This window comes from Thermobia domestica, chromosome 5 (genome assembly GCF_964235325.1).
Source record: "Thermobia domestica chromosome 5, izTheDome1.hap1.1, whole genome shotgun sequence".
NCBI lineage: Eukaryota > Metazoa > Arthropoda > Insecta > Zygentoma > Lepismatidae > Thermobia > Thermobia domestica.
In genome coordinates, this window is record NC_137458.1 from 226027570 (window position 1) to 226043096 (window position 15527).

At 38.5% G+C, this 15527-nt stretch overlaps 1 protein-coding gene across 2 annotated transcripts in view; it reads left to right on the forward strand.

Annotated features, from left to right (window-relative positions):
- Positions 1–15527, forward strand: part of LOC145686422 (RUN and FYVE domain-containing protein 2-like) — a 137399-nt gene that overhangs the window by 40718 nt on the left and 81154 nt on the right. The window contains exon 1 of one of the 2 annotated variants that reach the window (XM_081759716.1): positions 10612–11142. The exons of the other annotated variant lie outside the window; for it this stretch is intronic. Coding sequence (XP_081615842.1) covers positions 10950–11142 — 193 coding nt within the window. The 5' untranslated portion in view covers positions 10612–10949. Of the gene's footprint in view, positions 1–10611; positions 11143–15527 lie in introns of those variants that run through there. 2 annotated transcript variants of the gene reach the window in all.

Below are 15527 nucleotides of genomic sequence, written 5' to 3' on the forward strand. Positions count from 1 at the left end.
TTGGAGTCGCTGAGATGACTAGTGACAGTTTTAATCCATTTCGACTTCAAGGTCATACTCCACTCCTCAGGAAGGAGGCGAAATTGTAAAAGTAATCGAAAACAACAGATATTAGTGTTGAATTCATAGCTTTCGAGGTTGCTGAGTTTAACGATATCAGTTTTCATGATGTTCAAGTTCATCCTCACTCCTTGGGGTGAGGGTAGGAGGGAATGACTTTTTAAAAATAATCAGATAAGACAGCTAATTAGAAACTACTACAATTAGAGCGAATTCAACACATAAACATATTTTCTCACGCTTGCGCGGGACTCTGTGGGTTGCTAGTTTTAAATATTACTGTATAGTGAATTTTATATTTAAAAAAAAAAAAATTGCGGCCCTGTGCTCGAGCACAGAATACCACTTTCCTAAATACGGGTCTGAGCAGTAGCGTAGCCAGGATGTGTGTTTGGGGGGGGGGGCCAAGTGCTGTTATAGGCACATATAGAAAAATTACAAACAAAAAAATATATAAACATAAAAATATATAAAAAATTACAAACATCAAAGTACCAACGTACATTGTCGGACCTCTTTGGGGGGGGGCCCGGCCCCTCCGGGCCCCCCCTTCCCTACGCCACTGGGTCTGAGGGTAGCCAATATACGTATGTATATATCACCTGTATAGATTATTAAATACCAAGAGTTTCCTCGTTTAAAATTCTTACTTTTTGTCCATTTCGAAGTCAGTATTTAGACAATATTTTCATATTTATAGTCAGTAATTTTGATCTCAAAACTAGTTTGCACCTGTGGGTACCAGGAATGCGAATATTTCAGAAATAAATTAATATACTCATTTAAATGAAATCAATCAGTCTCAACCGCCAAGATTCGTTAATTTTAAAAAAAGTTACGAGAATTTGATATTACAACCACATGTTTAGCAATGAGTATGGAAGTTTGGGAATTTTTACAGTAAGTGGATGTATCATTGCTCGGTCGCTGTTACAGTGAAAGTTAGGTAAAGAGTATTTTTAAAATAAACGAGTAACTTTCTGGAGAATCACACAAAACAATGCACTGCCTATTATTTGTTTCTTTCTTCAAATTTTAAAGAAAAAAGCTTGTTGATCAGCAATAAAAGAATGTTTGAGCAAGTATGAAACTTTTTCCTTCATGTTCTTGATCAGTTCTACTGTAGGCTTCATGAATGTTTCAAGTGTTGATCTGTCTACGGTACCCTGCTGTCTTCGGCGATACCCACCTCGCCTCTGGCAGTTGCTCCTAAGTTTTATAACTTGAGCGTATATCGAACTTCGTTAAGAGCTAATTTGGGTTCCAAGTGACGATACTTCCGCTCGGACACAAATTAATGCATGCAAAATTATATGAAATAAGCCCAAAAGTAGAAAATCAAGAGTTCCTGCATCGAAGTGTCACTCCTGATAAAAAGTGGATTTGCTACGTCAATCTTAAACGCACAGGAAGTAGATCGTGGTCAGTGTCCAGGTGGTACCCAAAACTACATCTCCAGTGTTATTCTGTGTGTACGGGTGGGTGTCTGTGGGTGCGGGTGATTCATCACTGCGAATCCTGACAAAAAGATAGAGTTTTATATACTTCCAGTTTTATACAGAAAGCGGCTAGCAAACGTGATTTCTACGTTTGTTGTACTAAATCATTTTCTTGTAATGTTCCACGCTGTTTGAATTCTGCAAAGTAGGGATAGACAATTCCGGAATTTTTACTTTCCGAAATCCGAAAAGTAAAATCGGAAAAGTCGGGAATTCGGAAAAATTCCGGAATTTTTCCAAAATCCAGAAAGCGAAATTTCCGATCCGGATTCCGGAAAATTTTGGCCAATCCCTACTACAAAGTTATATTTCATAGATGCACTCTCGGTACTGGGTTAGCCAAACTCCCTCTAATGCAGTGGTACCGAAAATGAATTTACTTATATGTTATATGGTCCATTTCCAATTCTGATGCTACATTTTTTAAAATGATTTATCGCAAAAAAAAAAAAAAAAATGTACAGACATGTTCAAAAACTTACCTCTTAGAAGCTTGGTCTTTAAGCTTACATAAGGTTTCAGCAAGTTAGTTGGGTAGTGTGGTCTTCATCTTTTAAAGCTGTTTCTCGTTAGCAATTGTATTAAACTTTACTATCTATAGGTACGAATAGAGATATCTTTAAAACAGCCTTAGCGTTGAAAAGGACGCTAAACTTCAACAACGAAAAGACTGAGTGAATTGATTTATATACCGGTAGTGTGCTTGAAATACTCGAGTTACGGAGATTGAAGTTTTTTGCTTGTCGTCCCTGAATTGAGGTTCAGCCAATGTTCCTCCGGTCCAGTTAATATTCAGCCACTGTACCAGTTTGTATTTGCTGCTGCAGAAAAGTATTATTGGCCACTAAGTGGCACAGTGGCTAAAGCACGTAGTCTTCAAACCGGATTCCAGTTTAAGCAATATACCTCTTTTTACACAACCATAGTATGTTGAGAAAGGACATTAAATACCAATCAATCAATCAATCGCTAGTGCTAACGGATGGACATAACGCTATAGATGATTTCCTTTGCATTTTTTAAAAATAAAAATATATAACTTTTTAATATATTGCGAATCTCTATCAGTTGTAATGAATCAATACCAGGAATTCAGCTTCTAACATAATCTAATTCTGAATTGTTAGGCGCTGACGTCTCGACCGATACACGGAGCAAAATATTATCAGAAAAGATATCCAGATTAGATTTATTGTTTTCCAGATTAGCCAAAATTTCATCCTATTCTTTCTGCGTATTACATATTACGAGCATCACTTTCAGTATCAAGGTTATTGTTCTTCCTTCGATGGCCTCCTTATTGACGAGATGTCGTCTTACTGGAGAAGTTCGATGAAAAATTAAAAACCGGATTTGAATCAATTCTCAACTGTTCCTTAGACGACAAATCATGGCTACAAGCTTCTTTACCAATTGGACATGGAGGTCTTAGGATTCGTCGCGCCATAGATATTGCCATTCCGTCTTACCTCGCTTCAGTCTATGGCTCTCGACAATTAATAGGAACTCTGCTCCCGCGGGAAGTCGATATAAACATGGATCAAGATCATGGCCAAATTGACTGATTTAATAGGATTAGATCCCCCAGCACTCGAAAGAAGAAATATCCAGTCAGCCTGGGATGAACCTATAATAAAGCGGTTTGGGTACAAAACCTCGCGGACCAAAACCTCGCCTCCCAAAACCTCGCGGCCCAAAATCTCGCCAGGCCGAAACCTCGCCTGGCCAAAACCTCGCGGGACAAAATCTCGCCGGGCCAAAACCCCGCCTGGCCAAAACGTCGCGGGCCAAAATCTCGCGGGGCGAAAACCTCGCCTGGCCAAAACCTCGCCACCCAAAATTTCGCCGGGCCAAAACCTCGCGCCCCAAAATATCGCCATACCCAAAATCTCGCCTGACCAAAATGTAAATGTTCCAACAGATGATAAGAATGACGGTATAAAAGACGCTGTTTCAGAAGAAGTATCACGGGTATTTGACCAAGTCCCGCGATACCATGTGAAAATTCTATTTCTGTATTAGAGGATTTCAATGTGAAGGTAGGGCGACAGGATGTTTTTAAACTGGTTATAGGGAAAGAAAGTCTGCATAAGGAAAGTAATGACAACTAACGAGGTTAGTTTCGTGAACTTTGGAACATCCAAAAACTTAAAATTTTAACAAAAATCTAATAATATTTATGAAAATATGAAACAATATATGAGTTTTTACGACGTCCCTTGATTATGTCCTATAGGTTAAAGGAGACGTAGATGACCAGGATGAAGGAAATGATCGAATAAAGAAAGTGGGAGGAAACGGGAATAACCCGAGAAAGCCCACGCACACGATGTTTTGTATATTATTATTATTATTATTATTATTATTATTATTATTATTTGTAACGTGGAATTGCATATTAGGAAACACATTGGGTAAATTTTAAAGAAAAGTTTCATTCGCGGCGAGGTTTTGGCACGACGAGATTTTGGGCGGCGAGGTTTTGGCCCGGCGAGATTTTGTCCCGCGAGGTTTTGGGCGGCGAGGTTTTGGCCCGGCGAGATTTTGTCCCGCGAGGTTTTGGGCGGCGAGGTTTTGGCCACGCGAGGTTTTGGCCCGGCGAGATTTTGTCCCGCGAGGTTTTGGCCGGCGAGATTTTGGGCGGCGATGTTTCGGCCGCGAGATTTTGTCCGTATACCTAATAAAGCATCATATAGCTTCACTACTAAGCTCAGCTGATGATCTCAAAGATAAAGCCATGCTTCTTTGCTCTCACATCCCTTGAAAACGGAGCATAGTTATCTTTACCTTTTCTGAGATTACATCTAACGAGTTTTCGAGTACCCACTGCTCTACGTTTGGGTGTAGATATCTGCGAGCCACACCGTTGCTCCACATGTAACGACCATGTAGATAGAAGAGGATCGCTGGCAGGATTTCACAACATAGCATTGTAAATGACACCTAAGAGCTCTCATTTCAGTAGACGTTATATCAGTGAGAGAACCAAATGGATGCAGCCGCAATGACGGAAAGAGGCCCGATGGAACGACGTTAGTGCCATGGAAAAAAGGGAAGGCACTTGTTTGGGATTTCATCTGTGCTGTGCTCCCTCAAGTGTTCCAGACACATCGACTGGAGCAGGACTCTTAGCAGCTCGAAGAGTGGTCGAAAAAAGAAATAAATATATCTATTGGATAAATATTGGTTTGCTACAATAGCAATTAAATCAAGTGGTTCATGGGAACAAAAACGGTTTAATTTTATCAACGAAGTTGGCCAACACATATCACTAAAATCGGGAGATACCCGAGCTAGAGCATTTCTCATACAACGGATTAGTATAGCAATTCAACGAAGGAATGTGACAGTTATTTTGGGAACTTTGCGAACCGGAAAGGGATTTGAAGAGATCCTCCTTTTGTAGGTGGTTTATGAACTCAAATAATGTTATGCAAATTTATAATAAAATACTTTGATACTATAAAAAAATAAAACTCTCTTTTTAATTATTTAAATTTTTGTCACGTACGATAAATAATTAAATTTTAAAAAAATAAAGTTTTACTGGACAAGCCCGTGGGACTTCTGAATGTGAAAATGAGAAAACTCAAAAAAGATGAACCTCGCAGCTAACCTTTTTCGGGGACAGACAGAAAACTATAGATTTCGTACAGAAAAATGTCTCGATTTTAATGTATTTTTTTAATTACTCAGTTGAAATAATTACTTAAGAACATAAATGGTGATGATAATGTTGGTTGTTGACAACTCAATGATGAGATACGTGCATCTGAAAAGCTTTTAAAATAAATTCCCGAGTATACTCGTGCTCGCAATGAAACCAATATTACTTATGGAACTTGTGAAAATAAGCTAAAAAGGAATTTGAATAACCAAAATAAACAAAAACACAAGAGGAATACCGTCAAAAAACACGGAAGAAATCGAAGGCACCAGAGTTTTTACATTATCACAACTACTGCTTCAAACGAAAACAAATTGGAATGCTAAATGAAGGAAGATTACATTGAACATCTACCGGAAAGACATGTAAACAACAACTTCAAGAGCACTGTCTGGCGGAAACATACAAAAACAGTAGAAAACGAGCATAATCGTAATTTTAAAACATACGATATACTCTAGATTTTATACAGATGGTGATCAGAAAAATGGAAACACCTGTAGTTGGCAACACGTCAGATGTATGGGTTGGTAGTGGTGTCGTGGCGCCCGCAGCACCGGACTGCTGGTGGTGGTGTGTTAGGTCGGTCTCCATACTACGTCAGGCGCAGTGGAACAGCAGTGTCCAGTGGCTGCAGCAGACGGAGGTAGTGTAAAATGGGAGACCTCTCAGATTTTCAAAGAGGACAAATTGTTGGTGCGCGGTTATGTGGAGTGAGTGTGACGGCAGTGGCTACTGTGTTAGGTGTGTCGCGTGGGACAATGTCGAAGGTGATGACGGCCTACACAACACACGGGAAAACCACATCGGGGAAGTGGAACAGTGGGCGGAAGAAAATCATGAGTGACAGGTCACGCCGGGTAATAAAGCGCATTGTCACGCAGGGTATTAAAGCGCATTGTCACGCAGAACCGTCGTGCCACTGCGGAGCAAGTGATGGAGGAACTCAATCAGCACCTCCCCCACCCTATTTCGACAATCATAGTCCGCCGCGAATTACATGACATGAACTTACGGGGTCGTGTTGCACGGGCCAAACTGCTCATCAGGGGCCATAACGCTTTCGCACGCCGCAAATGGTGCCGCGACCATGCAACTTGGACCGTTGAGGACTGGAAACGTGTGATATGGTCGGATGAGTCATCCTTCACCCTATTCCCAACCACGGGCCGTGTTTATGTGTGGAGAACGCCCAAAGAAGCTTATGATCTGCAGTGTCTCCGCCCAACTGTGAAACATGGCGGCGGCTCGGTGATGCTGTGGGCCGCCATATCATGGTTTTCATTGGGTCCTGTGGTCACACTTAGCGGACGAATCACTGCCAACGATTATGTCGCAATTTTAGGAGACCACTTGCATCCTATGGTCCGGATGTTGTTCCCGGACAATGACACCATCTTCCAGGATGATAATGCACCCATTCACACAGCTGGCGTTGTTGCAGCGTGGTTTGAGGAACATCGGGATGAAGTTCAACACCTCCCCTGGCCCGCCCAATCCCTAGATCTCAACATAATTGAACATCTGTGGTCCGTCTTGGAAACACGACTCCGGCGACAATTTCCACCTCCATTCTCTCACACAGAACTGGCCGATGCCCTGCACGAGGAATGGTGTAAAATTCCACTTGCTACCATTCACGACCTCTATGCCTCCATCCCACGTCGCATCAAGGCTGTTCTGAAGGCGAAAGGTGGCCCGACACCATATTAATCTGGTAAGTTGCAATTTCGTTCAGGTGTTTCCATTTTTCTGATCACCATCTATTTTCGATAACATTAAACACTCGAATATTCTGAGGCACTTTTGTTAAAGAGGTTAAGTTGGTCACCTGCCTATATTGCCCCTTTCCTATGAAACCTGCATTTTTCCCATAAGACGTAAATATTACTGTAAATTGGTCACCTTTCTATCTTGAAATTTGGCCGTATTGAAACAACGGTGCTCTTATGCTGTTAAATTAACCTTTGTATGTTGGTCACCTACATAATTTTTATCTCTTTGAAACCATCTCAGATCATATTTCACTGTTGCGTGTTCCATGAAGTCAGTAAACGGAGGGAGGGAAGGAAAACTTTTAATTAAAAGTACTGTAACTTCTCCAAAAGTTCAGAAAATGTGATATTCTTTGTTCCTTTATGACTTGGCAGCAAATATATCAATAGATTAGCGCCATTAAGACTTTCTATTCATATTCTTTACTGCAAAACCATTTCGTGGTTGAGTTTAGACGGATTCAAATGTACTTTGTTTTTGTCATGTTTTCGAATCGATGCAGGAAATTGAAAATAAAATGACGATCAGGATAATATTGCGAAGTGTTAAAAACAAACATATATAAGAAAATAAAACTAGTCTTTTTCTTTATTACTTGTTGGTCAACAACCATTTTCTAGGTGCTTTTGGTGTTTCTCTACTGAGAGTGGCGACCAGAGAGTCTTTATCACGGCCGGCTATGTCCAAACTTATTGTCGCATGTCTATAAATATGTTGTTGTAGGAATATAATTTGATAACGAATTCGTTTGGTATTTCTTATGTTACTATGTGTACAATCGGCAGAGACATGTATGTGGCAACTTTCATGTCGAAAGAGCAATAAATAAGAACAATAAAACTAAAACAAAATTTTCGTTTCCATTTAGCAACATTTTGTTTTACTCACTCTAATTTTCGTATTTATAACTCTTTTTTCTATGAAATTTACCACAAATATACATTTCCCGATTGTACACATAGTATCAGTATTAAACCGTGCAAAATCATTATCAAATTATATTCTTACAAGAAGACAGTTATAGATATGCGACAATCATTTTGGACATGAGTGTACAATACGTGCATTTGTATGCTGCAGCAGAATCTGTCATAACTGTATTACGAGAGCCACTATTTATATTTTGAGCCTAACAATGAAAAAACAGTAATTTGTCATTGAAAATTGATTTATTGTTTTTAAAAATTTCTGCTTTATGATCAATACACTTTTGCATTTGTTTGAACCATTTGTGAAAGCATTTGTTCCAATCTTCTTGAGACATCTTCATAATATGGTTTTTGAACGCATCAGCTGCTTTTTCCGCCGACGAAAATTGGCGCACCAGTTTATTCTTGTCATCCAGGAACAAGAAGTCATTGGGTGCCAAATCAAGACTGTGTGACGGATGACCCATCAATTCGATTTTTTGAGTGTTCAAATAGTCGATTGTTAGACGAGATGTGTGAGAGCTCGCATTGTCTTGATGAAGAATGATCCGACGGCGCTTGTTTGTTTTTTGTATTTGACCGAAGACCTCCGGCAAACAAATTGTTGTGTACCATAAAGGCACAGTTGCCACATAACCAGTTTAGCCGAAAAAACAGGCGACCATTTGTTTCGATGTGCTTCGAGCGCGAACAACTTTCGTTGGATTTGGTTCATCTTGAAATACTCATACAGTCGACTGCTGTTTACGGCTCATATGCATATATTCATGATTGGTCACCTGTTACAATCTTATATACGTCTTTTGAAGCAGCGCCATTGTATTTATTGAACATTTGTGTGCACCAATCGACGCGAACTTCTTTTTGAGTTTTTGTCAAATTATGTGGGATCCAACGAGAACAAACCTTTCTCACAGCTAAATGATCATGTAATATTTTATATATGCTGATGGAACTAATGGCTAGGGTTACCTCAATCTCACAGTATGTCACATGACGGCCTTTCAGTATTAGGTTTTGCACAGCATCAATGTTTCCTTGAATAGCAACTGATTTTGGACGACCTTCACTAATTTCGTCAGTGAGCGAATGGTGGCCACGAGCAAAATCGTTATACCAGTGTTTCACAGTGGCAAAGGATAGGGCTTCGTCGCCAAATGGGTAAGTTGATCGATGCATTCTTGTCTTGATAATCCACGTCGAAAATCGTAATAAATCATCGCACAAAAATTTTCACGAGGTAATTCCATTTTTCTGTTGTCACCCAATCTTCAAGTCAACGTAAACAACACAAATAAAGCTATTGACAAAACATTTGAAGTACGTAATGGTCAACAATGTCAAACGTTTCTGTGCGAACAAAAAATGGCGCCTAACTACAATCAGTGTTGCAAAGGCTCAAAATGTAAATAGTGGCCCTCGTATTTAAAATCAATATTGTTGGAAATGGACTTCATGGTGATGGCAGTTAAATTTACTAAGCTGACCTATTTGAATACTATATTCATAAATCATGTTTAGGTTGCATTAGTTTAAGGTTACATGGACAGTACTAAAGCAAATAGTCAAACAAATCCCAGCATAAATTGTAGCAAATAGTCAAACAAATCCCAGCTTGATTGTCAAATACAAGAACTCAATTCTCGAACAATAGCGAACGTCTGTTCCAGTTAATTAAGTTATTACAGTTTTCATATGAAAACTAGTCTTGTCTTTGTCACAAGAAAGTTCCTTATCATTAAAGATGGAAACAAGTTTTTTTAATTTTTTTTTAAACAGATATAGGAGGAAAATCAAGAAATAAAGATAAAAGGCGTAGTTACACTGGAATTGCAAACTGATATATTGAGATTGAAGCTTGATATTGCATTCTATAAGAATAATTACAATCTTTCCTCTGGAGATGTATTTGTTTTATCTTTCACTAACATAATAGATTATTTAAAGAAAAAAGCAGACACAGCAAGATTGTATTTGCAGTGTTTAGGCCTTTCTGAGTGCGAGTGCACTTTCCCTCTTTGTTGTTCGTGATGAAGTAACATACTTAAAATCGTGGCTTTTAAGATCTGTTCTTTCTGGAGAAAGGGGGATGACAAATGATGTCATTGCACGGGGCGGCAAATTGCCCCGGCCTCGGTCTGGATGTTGTTAGTGTTTCCTGAAACACATTTTGCGTTATTTGTCGTTATATGTGGAGGAGAGAGAGAGAGGAGAAACCAATATGCCGTCACATAATATGCGAATGGCAAACTAAGATAGATACTTATTTCATAGGATATTTTTAAATTACAAAAGTACTGTAATTTTTTTCGTATTTATAAAATACAATCTAAAACATAGATAATAATTCGTAGCTGTATTCAGAAGTGCTTATTACGATCTACGGTTACAAAAATAATTTATTTTCTGTAAGTTGGCCACCTGTCTAAGTTGTTTGCATAAATTGGTTTCACTGTATATGCATTTTTGTTGCGAAATTTCATTAATGCTTGTATTCACATGGTTAGAGTGATTATTTGATTTTGAAAAAAATAAAGATTATATATAACATAATGGAAAAATATAATTATATAAGAATTAATAGAAGTATGTATGTTTCAGCTTTTAATCATAATATATTACAGTTGTATTACATGTGCTTTCTTGGATATTGATTTCGGACATGGTTTGTGGCGACATCTAGGAGCCGCCTTTTAGAAAATCAATAAATGAGAGTCTGTGCTGTGGTTCCCATAGAAGCTTTTTAAATTCATTTTTAGTGATACAAGATAAATGCGCATTTGTTTTAGAACTCACTTTCTATTATTATTGAATACTCACTAGAACTAGAAGTACTTCGGAAGTTTTTATGCCCAAAGTGTCTTGTTTCCTCAGTGAATGGAATTTAGTTGTATGTAAAACGGAAAGATATGTTACCGTGAATAAGAACGTTCCTAAGCGCATAGGGCAACTAGGTGTGAGTGATAACATGTAAGAGGGAGATAACACATTGTTAGGGAAGCTGCAACGGAGGTCAATATGTATGACCAGGCAATGGCAGGTGCCCAAGACACAATTTACCTATGTAATTTTCGAGTGTCTGTGGATGGAGAATGGCTATGTCTGAAAGAACTCCAGGATGTGGAATTTAGTGTGCCGGAAAATTGTCAGCAGAATTCTCCACCAACGCCTGATCCTCCAGCTGTCTTTGGCATGCTGCGTCAAATGCACAGTAAGTTTTCTTTTGTGTTAAATAACCAGTTAAATTTTATTGGATTTCGTGTCTGTTGAGAAAAAAATAGAACATGCTTAAAATTATCATTTTTTATCTTTTAAAAACTTTATTTCAGATCAATTCCAAGAATTTTACAATTTTATATTATTATTATTATTGCTTATATTGTCATAATGAAATATGTCGTGCAGTTAAATTTTTACAGGTCTAATCACGTTTCGGCTTAATTTGACTGAGAATAAATGTTTTAGTGCATGGATTTCAAAAGTAATATTAAAATAGAGGTAAAGCCACGAAATCCGAAAACGGTGACATCGTCCTGTAATCCAGCTTTCTTGAAGGTGAGATGGTGTGGTGGGGAACGACCTATTTTATGAAAGCTAATTTTGCATTATGGCCTGTTTATCCGTTAACTACACCTTATTTAACACCCGCTCGTGGTTCAGGTCCCGCGTTAATACTAAATGCATTCCTTCATAACCTCAATACACCCTCCATTCCAAAAGAAACCGAACGTTTTAAAAAAAAACAAAAAAGCAGTGTACATTTTGGAACAAATCATTTTTGTTAATCAATGTATTCCCCTTCTGCATCGATACACATATTTACACGCTCCAACAAGTTGTCAAACGACTTCTCCATGTCCTTTATTGGAATGGTCTTTAGGACGGCGGTCGTCGCCTTCTCAATGGCATCAATCGATGCGTGCCACTTTCCTTTCATCGCCAAATGCAGTTTCGGGAACAGATAGAAATCGCACGGAGCGAGATCTGGTGAATAGGGCGGATGATGCAACCGAATAATGTGATTTTTGACCAAAAATTCAGTTACAAGTCGCGAACGATGTGATGGTGCATTATCGTCCAAAAGAGTCCAACTGCCGATTTCGCGATATTCGGGCCGAATACGACGAATTCTTGCCAGCAAACGCTTCATGACGCCCAAGTAAAACTCTCCAGTGACTGTCTGGCCGGGCTGAACAAATTCTTTGTGGATAATTCCTTTTGAATCGTAAAAACAAATCAGCATCACCTTAACTTTTGACTTCACCAAGCGACTTTTTTTGGGTGTTCCTTCATCCGTCGCTCTCCATTCAGCACTTTGCCGCTTTGTTTCGGGCTCATATTCAAAAAACCACGTCTCGTCACCAGTTACAATCGATTTCAAGAAGTTTCGATCCTGCCGAGCACTTTTAACGATGTCTTTGCAATGCGCAATTCGATCAACTTTTTGGTCTTCGGTGAGTTTGTGTGGTACAAACCGCGAATTAACCTTCTTAAGGCCCAAAACTTCGGTCAAAATGCGGTATGCGGTTGTTTGAGGAATGCCTAATTCCATTTCAATAACTTTCACCGACGATTTTTTGTTATGTTTGATGAATTCACGCACTTTTTCGATGTTTTCTTCCGATAATCCGGTTCTGGGACGGCCTGATCTTTCATCATCATCCAGCGTCTCTCTACCCGATTTGAATCGCCTGAACCACTCGTAAACTTGCGTACGGGATAGACACTCATCACCATATGCATTTTGTAGCATTTGGTGCGTTTCACTAAAAGTTTTACCCAGTTTAACACAAAACTCAATTGCAGCTCGTTGTTTGAAACTCATTTTCCGACCGATGTACACAACACACTGACAGTTGAAACGCAATAACTTTGTTGCCGTGCATCCAAATGTCATGACATTTATACCAGTTGTCAATGAGAGACTACGCCATCTACCGGTAAAATATTACAACAGATGGCACTAGTGGTACTATTTGTTTTCAAAAGTTCGGTTTCTTTTGGAATGGAGGGTGTACAGACGTAAAACACAAAAACTAAAAATTTATAAGTGAAATAACATGTGCCGGTATGCAGTACTTGCTGTAGTTTCGATAGGGTTGAAAACCTATTGTTACTGGAAACCAGTGCCATGTAAGTACTAAGAATACAGCATGCGTATTAGTTAAGTTTATTTTGAGTTTAACGTCCCTTTCAGCAGCAAGGCTATATGAGACAGGACCTACTGATTAACGTGGAATCCGAACCAGATGAGCTCCCGCCGAGAACCGAACCCGGGTCTCCCACGCCAAAGGCGCGTACGCTAACCGCTTTGACATGAAGGAGCTACGAGGTATACGTATTTAATGTAGGGTTTAAAAGTCTGTTTTTACATTTTCATCATCATTATACACATCGAAGCAATACTGAGAAAGCGTATTACCCCTCCTCTACTTTTAGCACCGTTCACAAGTGCGTTTTTATATTACGGGTCGAAAACTGTTCCGAATACTCAACTAGGCGACTGACCCATGCACTGAGCTACATCTTAGTTTCTAAAAACTTCTAGAAAATTTCTGCATAGTTCTATTCGACCAAATTTGGACGTAAATGCCATCGAGACGGTTACCAATCAGCTTAGAAACCGAAAACTATGGATTCGACATGATTTTTCGGTCAGTTTGCACGTTTTATTTATTTTTTTTAAAATCTCGTCTCATTCCCCTACCGATTGGATTGAACTTCAACTTAAACAATATCGGGAATATTACTATTCATTTCAGCGATACCGTAAACTATGTATTCGACACTACTGCGTAGTGCTTTCATTGTGCATCATACTACTTACATCTATTTATTAAGTGGGGCTTATAATATTGTAATGTTAGTACGTAACTTCTGAATGACAGCGATTTTTTTTAGCGTATAGCTAGTAGGTCGATTATCTCGACTGAGGAATCAATCCGTCAACATTTTCACAGCTAACGGTGACTTCTACGTTTGCTTTCCACATCCCATTCATCCATGAATATATAGTATATTTCGTGTAAGCTAGTATGCAAACTTCAGAGCATATAAAGTTACAAGTTGCGTAAATATTAGGCGAAAATATTTACCTAGGTACAGTAAATATTCTTAATCCTTGCTATAAATGCAAATCCATTTATTCATAAATGTACTTTTCGTGAGATACTCTTTACTGTCTTTATCAGAGTTTATTTATGTTCATGTTCAGCTGAGTTCCCTCCCCAAAGGAACCATAATTTCTCCCAGCGTTGGTGACAAGTTGGTTCTGCTAATTGGAAACCATTTTTGATTTTTCACATATATCTTACTTCATCATGTTATCGCCTTTCTTTTTCTAGCTTCAAAATTCAACATTATCTACATGTTACTTCCAAAGATTATTTACTCCTAACAATAACGTCATACAGGTAACTATGTACCCATTCTCATGTTTTGAGGAACAACAGTCTGAAACACCTACATAGATGTAGAATAAATTTGCATTAAAATAATTTATCGGCTGGAAGAAACGAAACCTCTAAGAACGTAAATTTTTCATAGTACATTTTGTTACGTTCTAAATCACACTAGCGTGAAACAAGTTGAGGAAAAAGGAATTTTATATTCTTCCATTATCTTAGTATGAACGAATCGGTGATTCATAGACCAGTTAACAGATCGAATCGGTCGTTCATAGAGCAGTTAACAGTTGCGGTCGCACATAAGACTGTCTCAAGTGGAACGACACCCATTTTCGCTACCACAATATTTTGATAATTTCGATATTTTTTAATATATATATTTCGGAAATTTTCGATGTATCAATGAAGTTTCGATATTTAGTCAATATTGATTTTCGATATGCAAATCCCGATATCGCACAGCCCTACTTCGTCTGTGTTCGTAGTTTGAGCGAAATTTCCCTAATCGAGGGAAATTTCGTAGGTGAAATTAGTAATAAGGAAAAAAGGGAATTTTTCGGTAACACGTGAAAAATCTGATTAATATAAATGCTTAATTTTTTCTTTGTTCTTCAGAAATAAACCAATACAATAGCAATAGTTTGTGTGTGTTCAAAGTAGCATAACTTGCACACATTGTTGGTTAGATGTGTTTGTGTGTATTTTTTGATAAAAATCTCAATTTTACGTCCCACGCTTATGTCGGTTAGACTAAAAACGAGAATGCAATGGTGGAATGAATGAAGTGGGAGAACACCATGAAAACCCACAAACACTGTGTTTCTCCACAACAAAGTACTTGGCGCGAGCTGTAATCGAACCAGGGACCTCGCGCACCAGAGGTGAACGCTGTACTACTGAGCCACCGTGCCTCCTTGTTAAAAATAACTGAAGGAGAAAACAAAATGAATAAAATAAATGTGATTGGAGCTTCCTTTAATATAGCTGAATTAATATTATCACATAACTTCTGTCCTAGGAATTGGACACTCAAACTAAAGAAAATTTTATAAGAAAAGGGAAAATTTTGTCAGTCGAGGGAAATTTTCGTAAGGAAACCTACGAAGATTGCTTCGTCTGACATTTTTCAAGGTGGAGACAGTGGAGAGTTTTAGTATGTTAATGAGAAAGCCAATTACAACAAACTTCT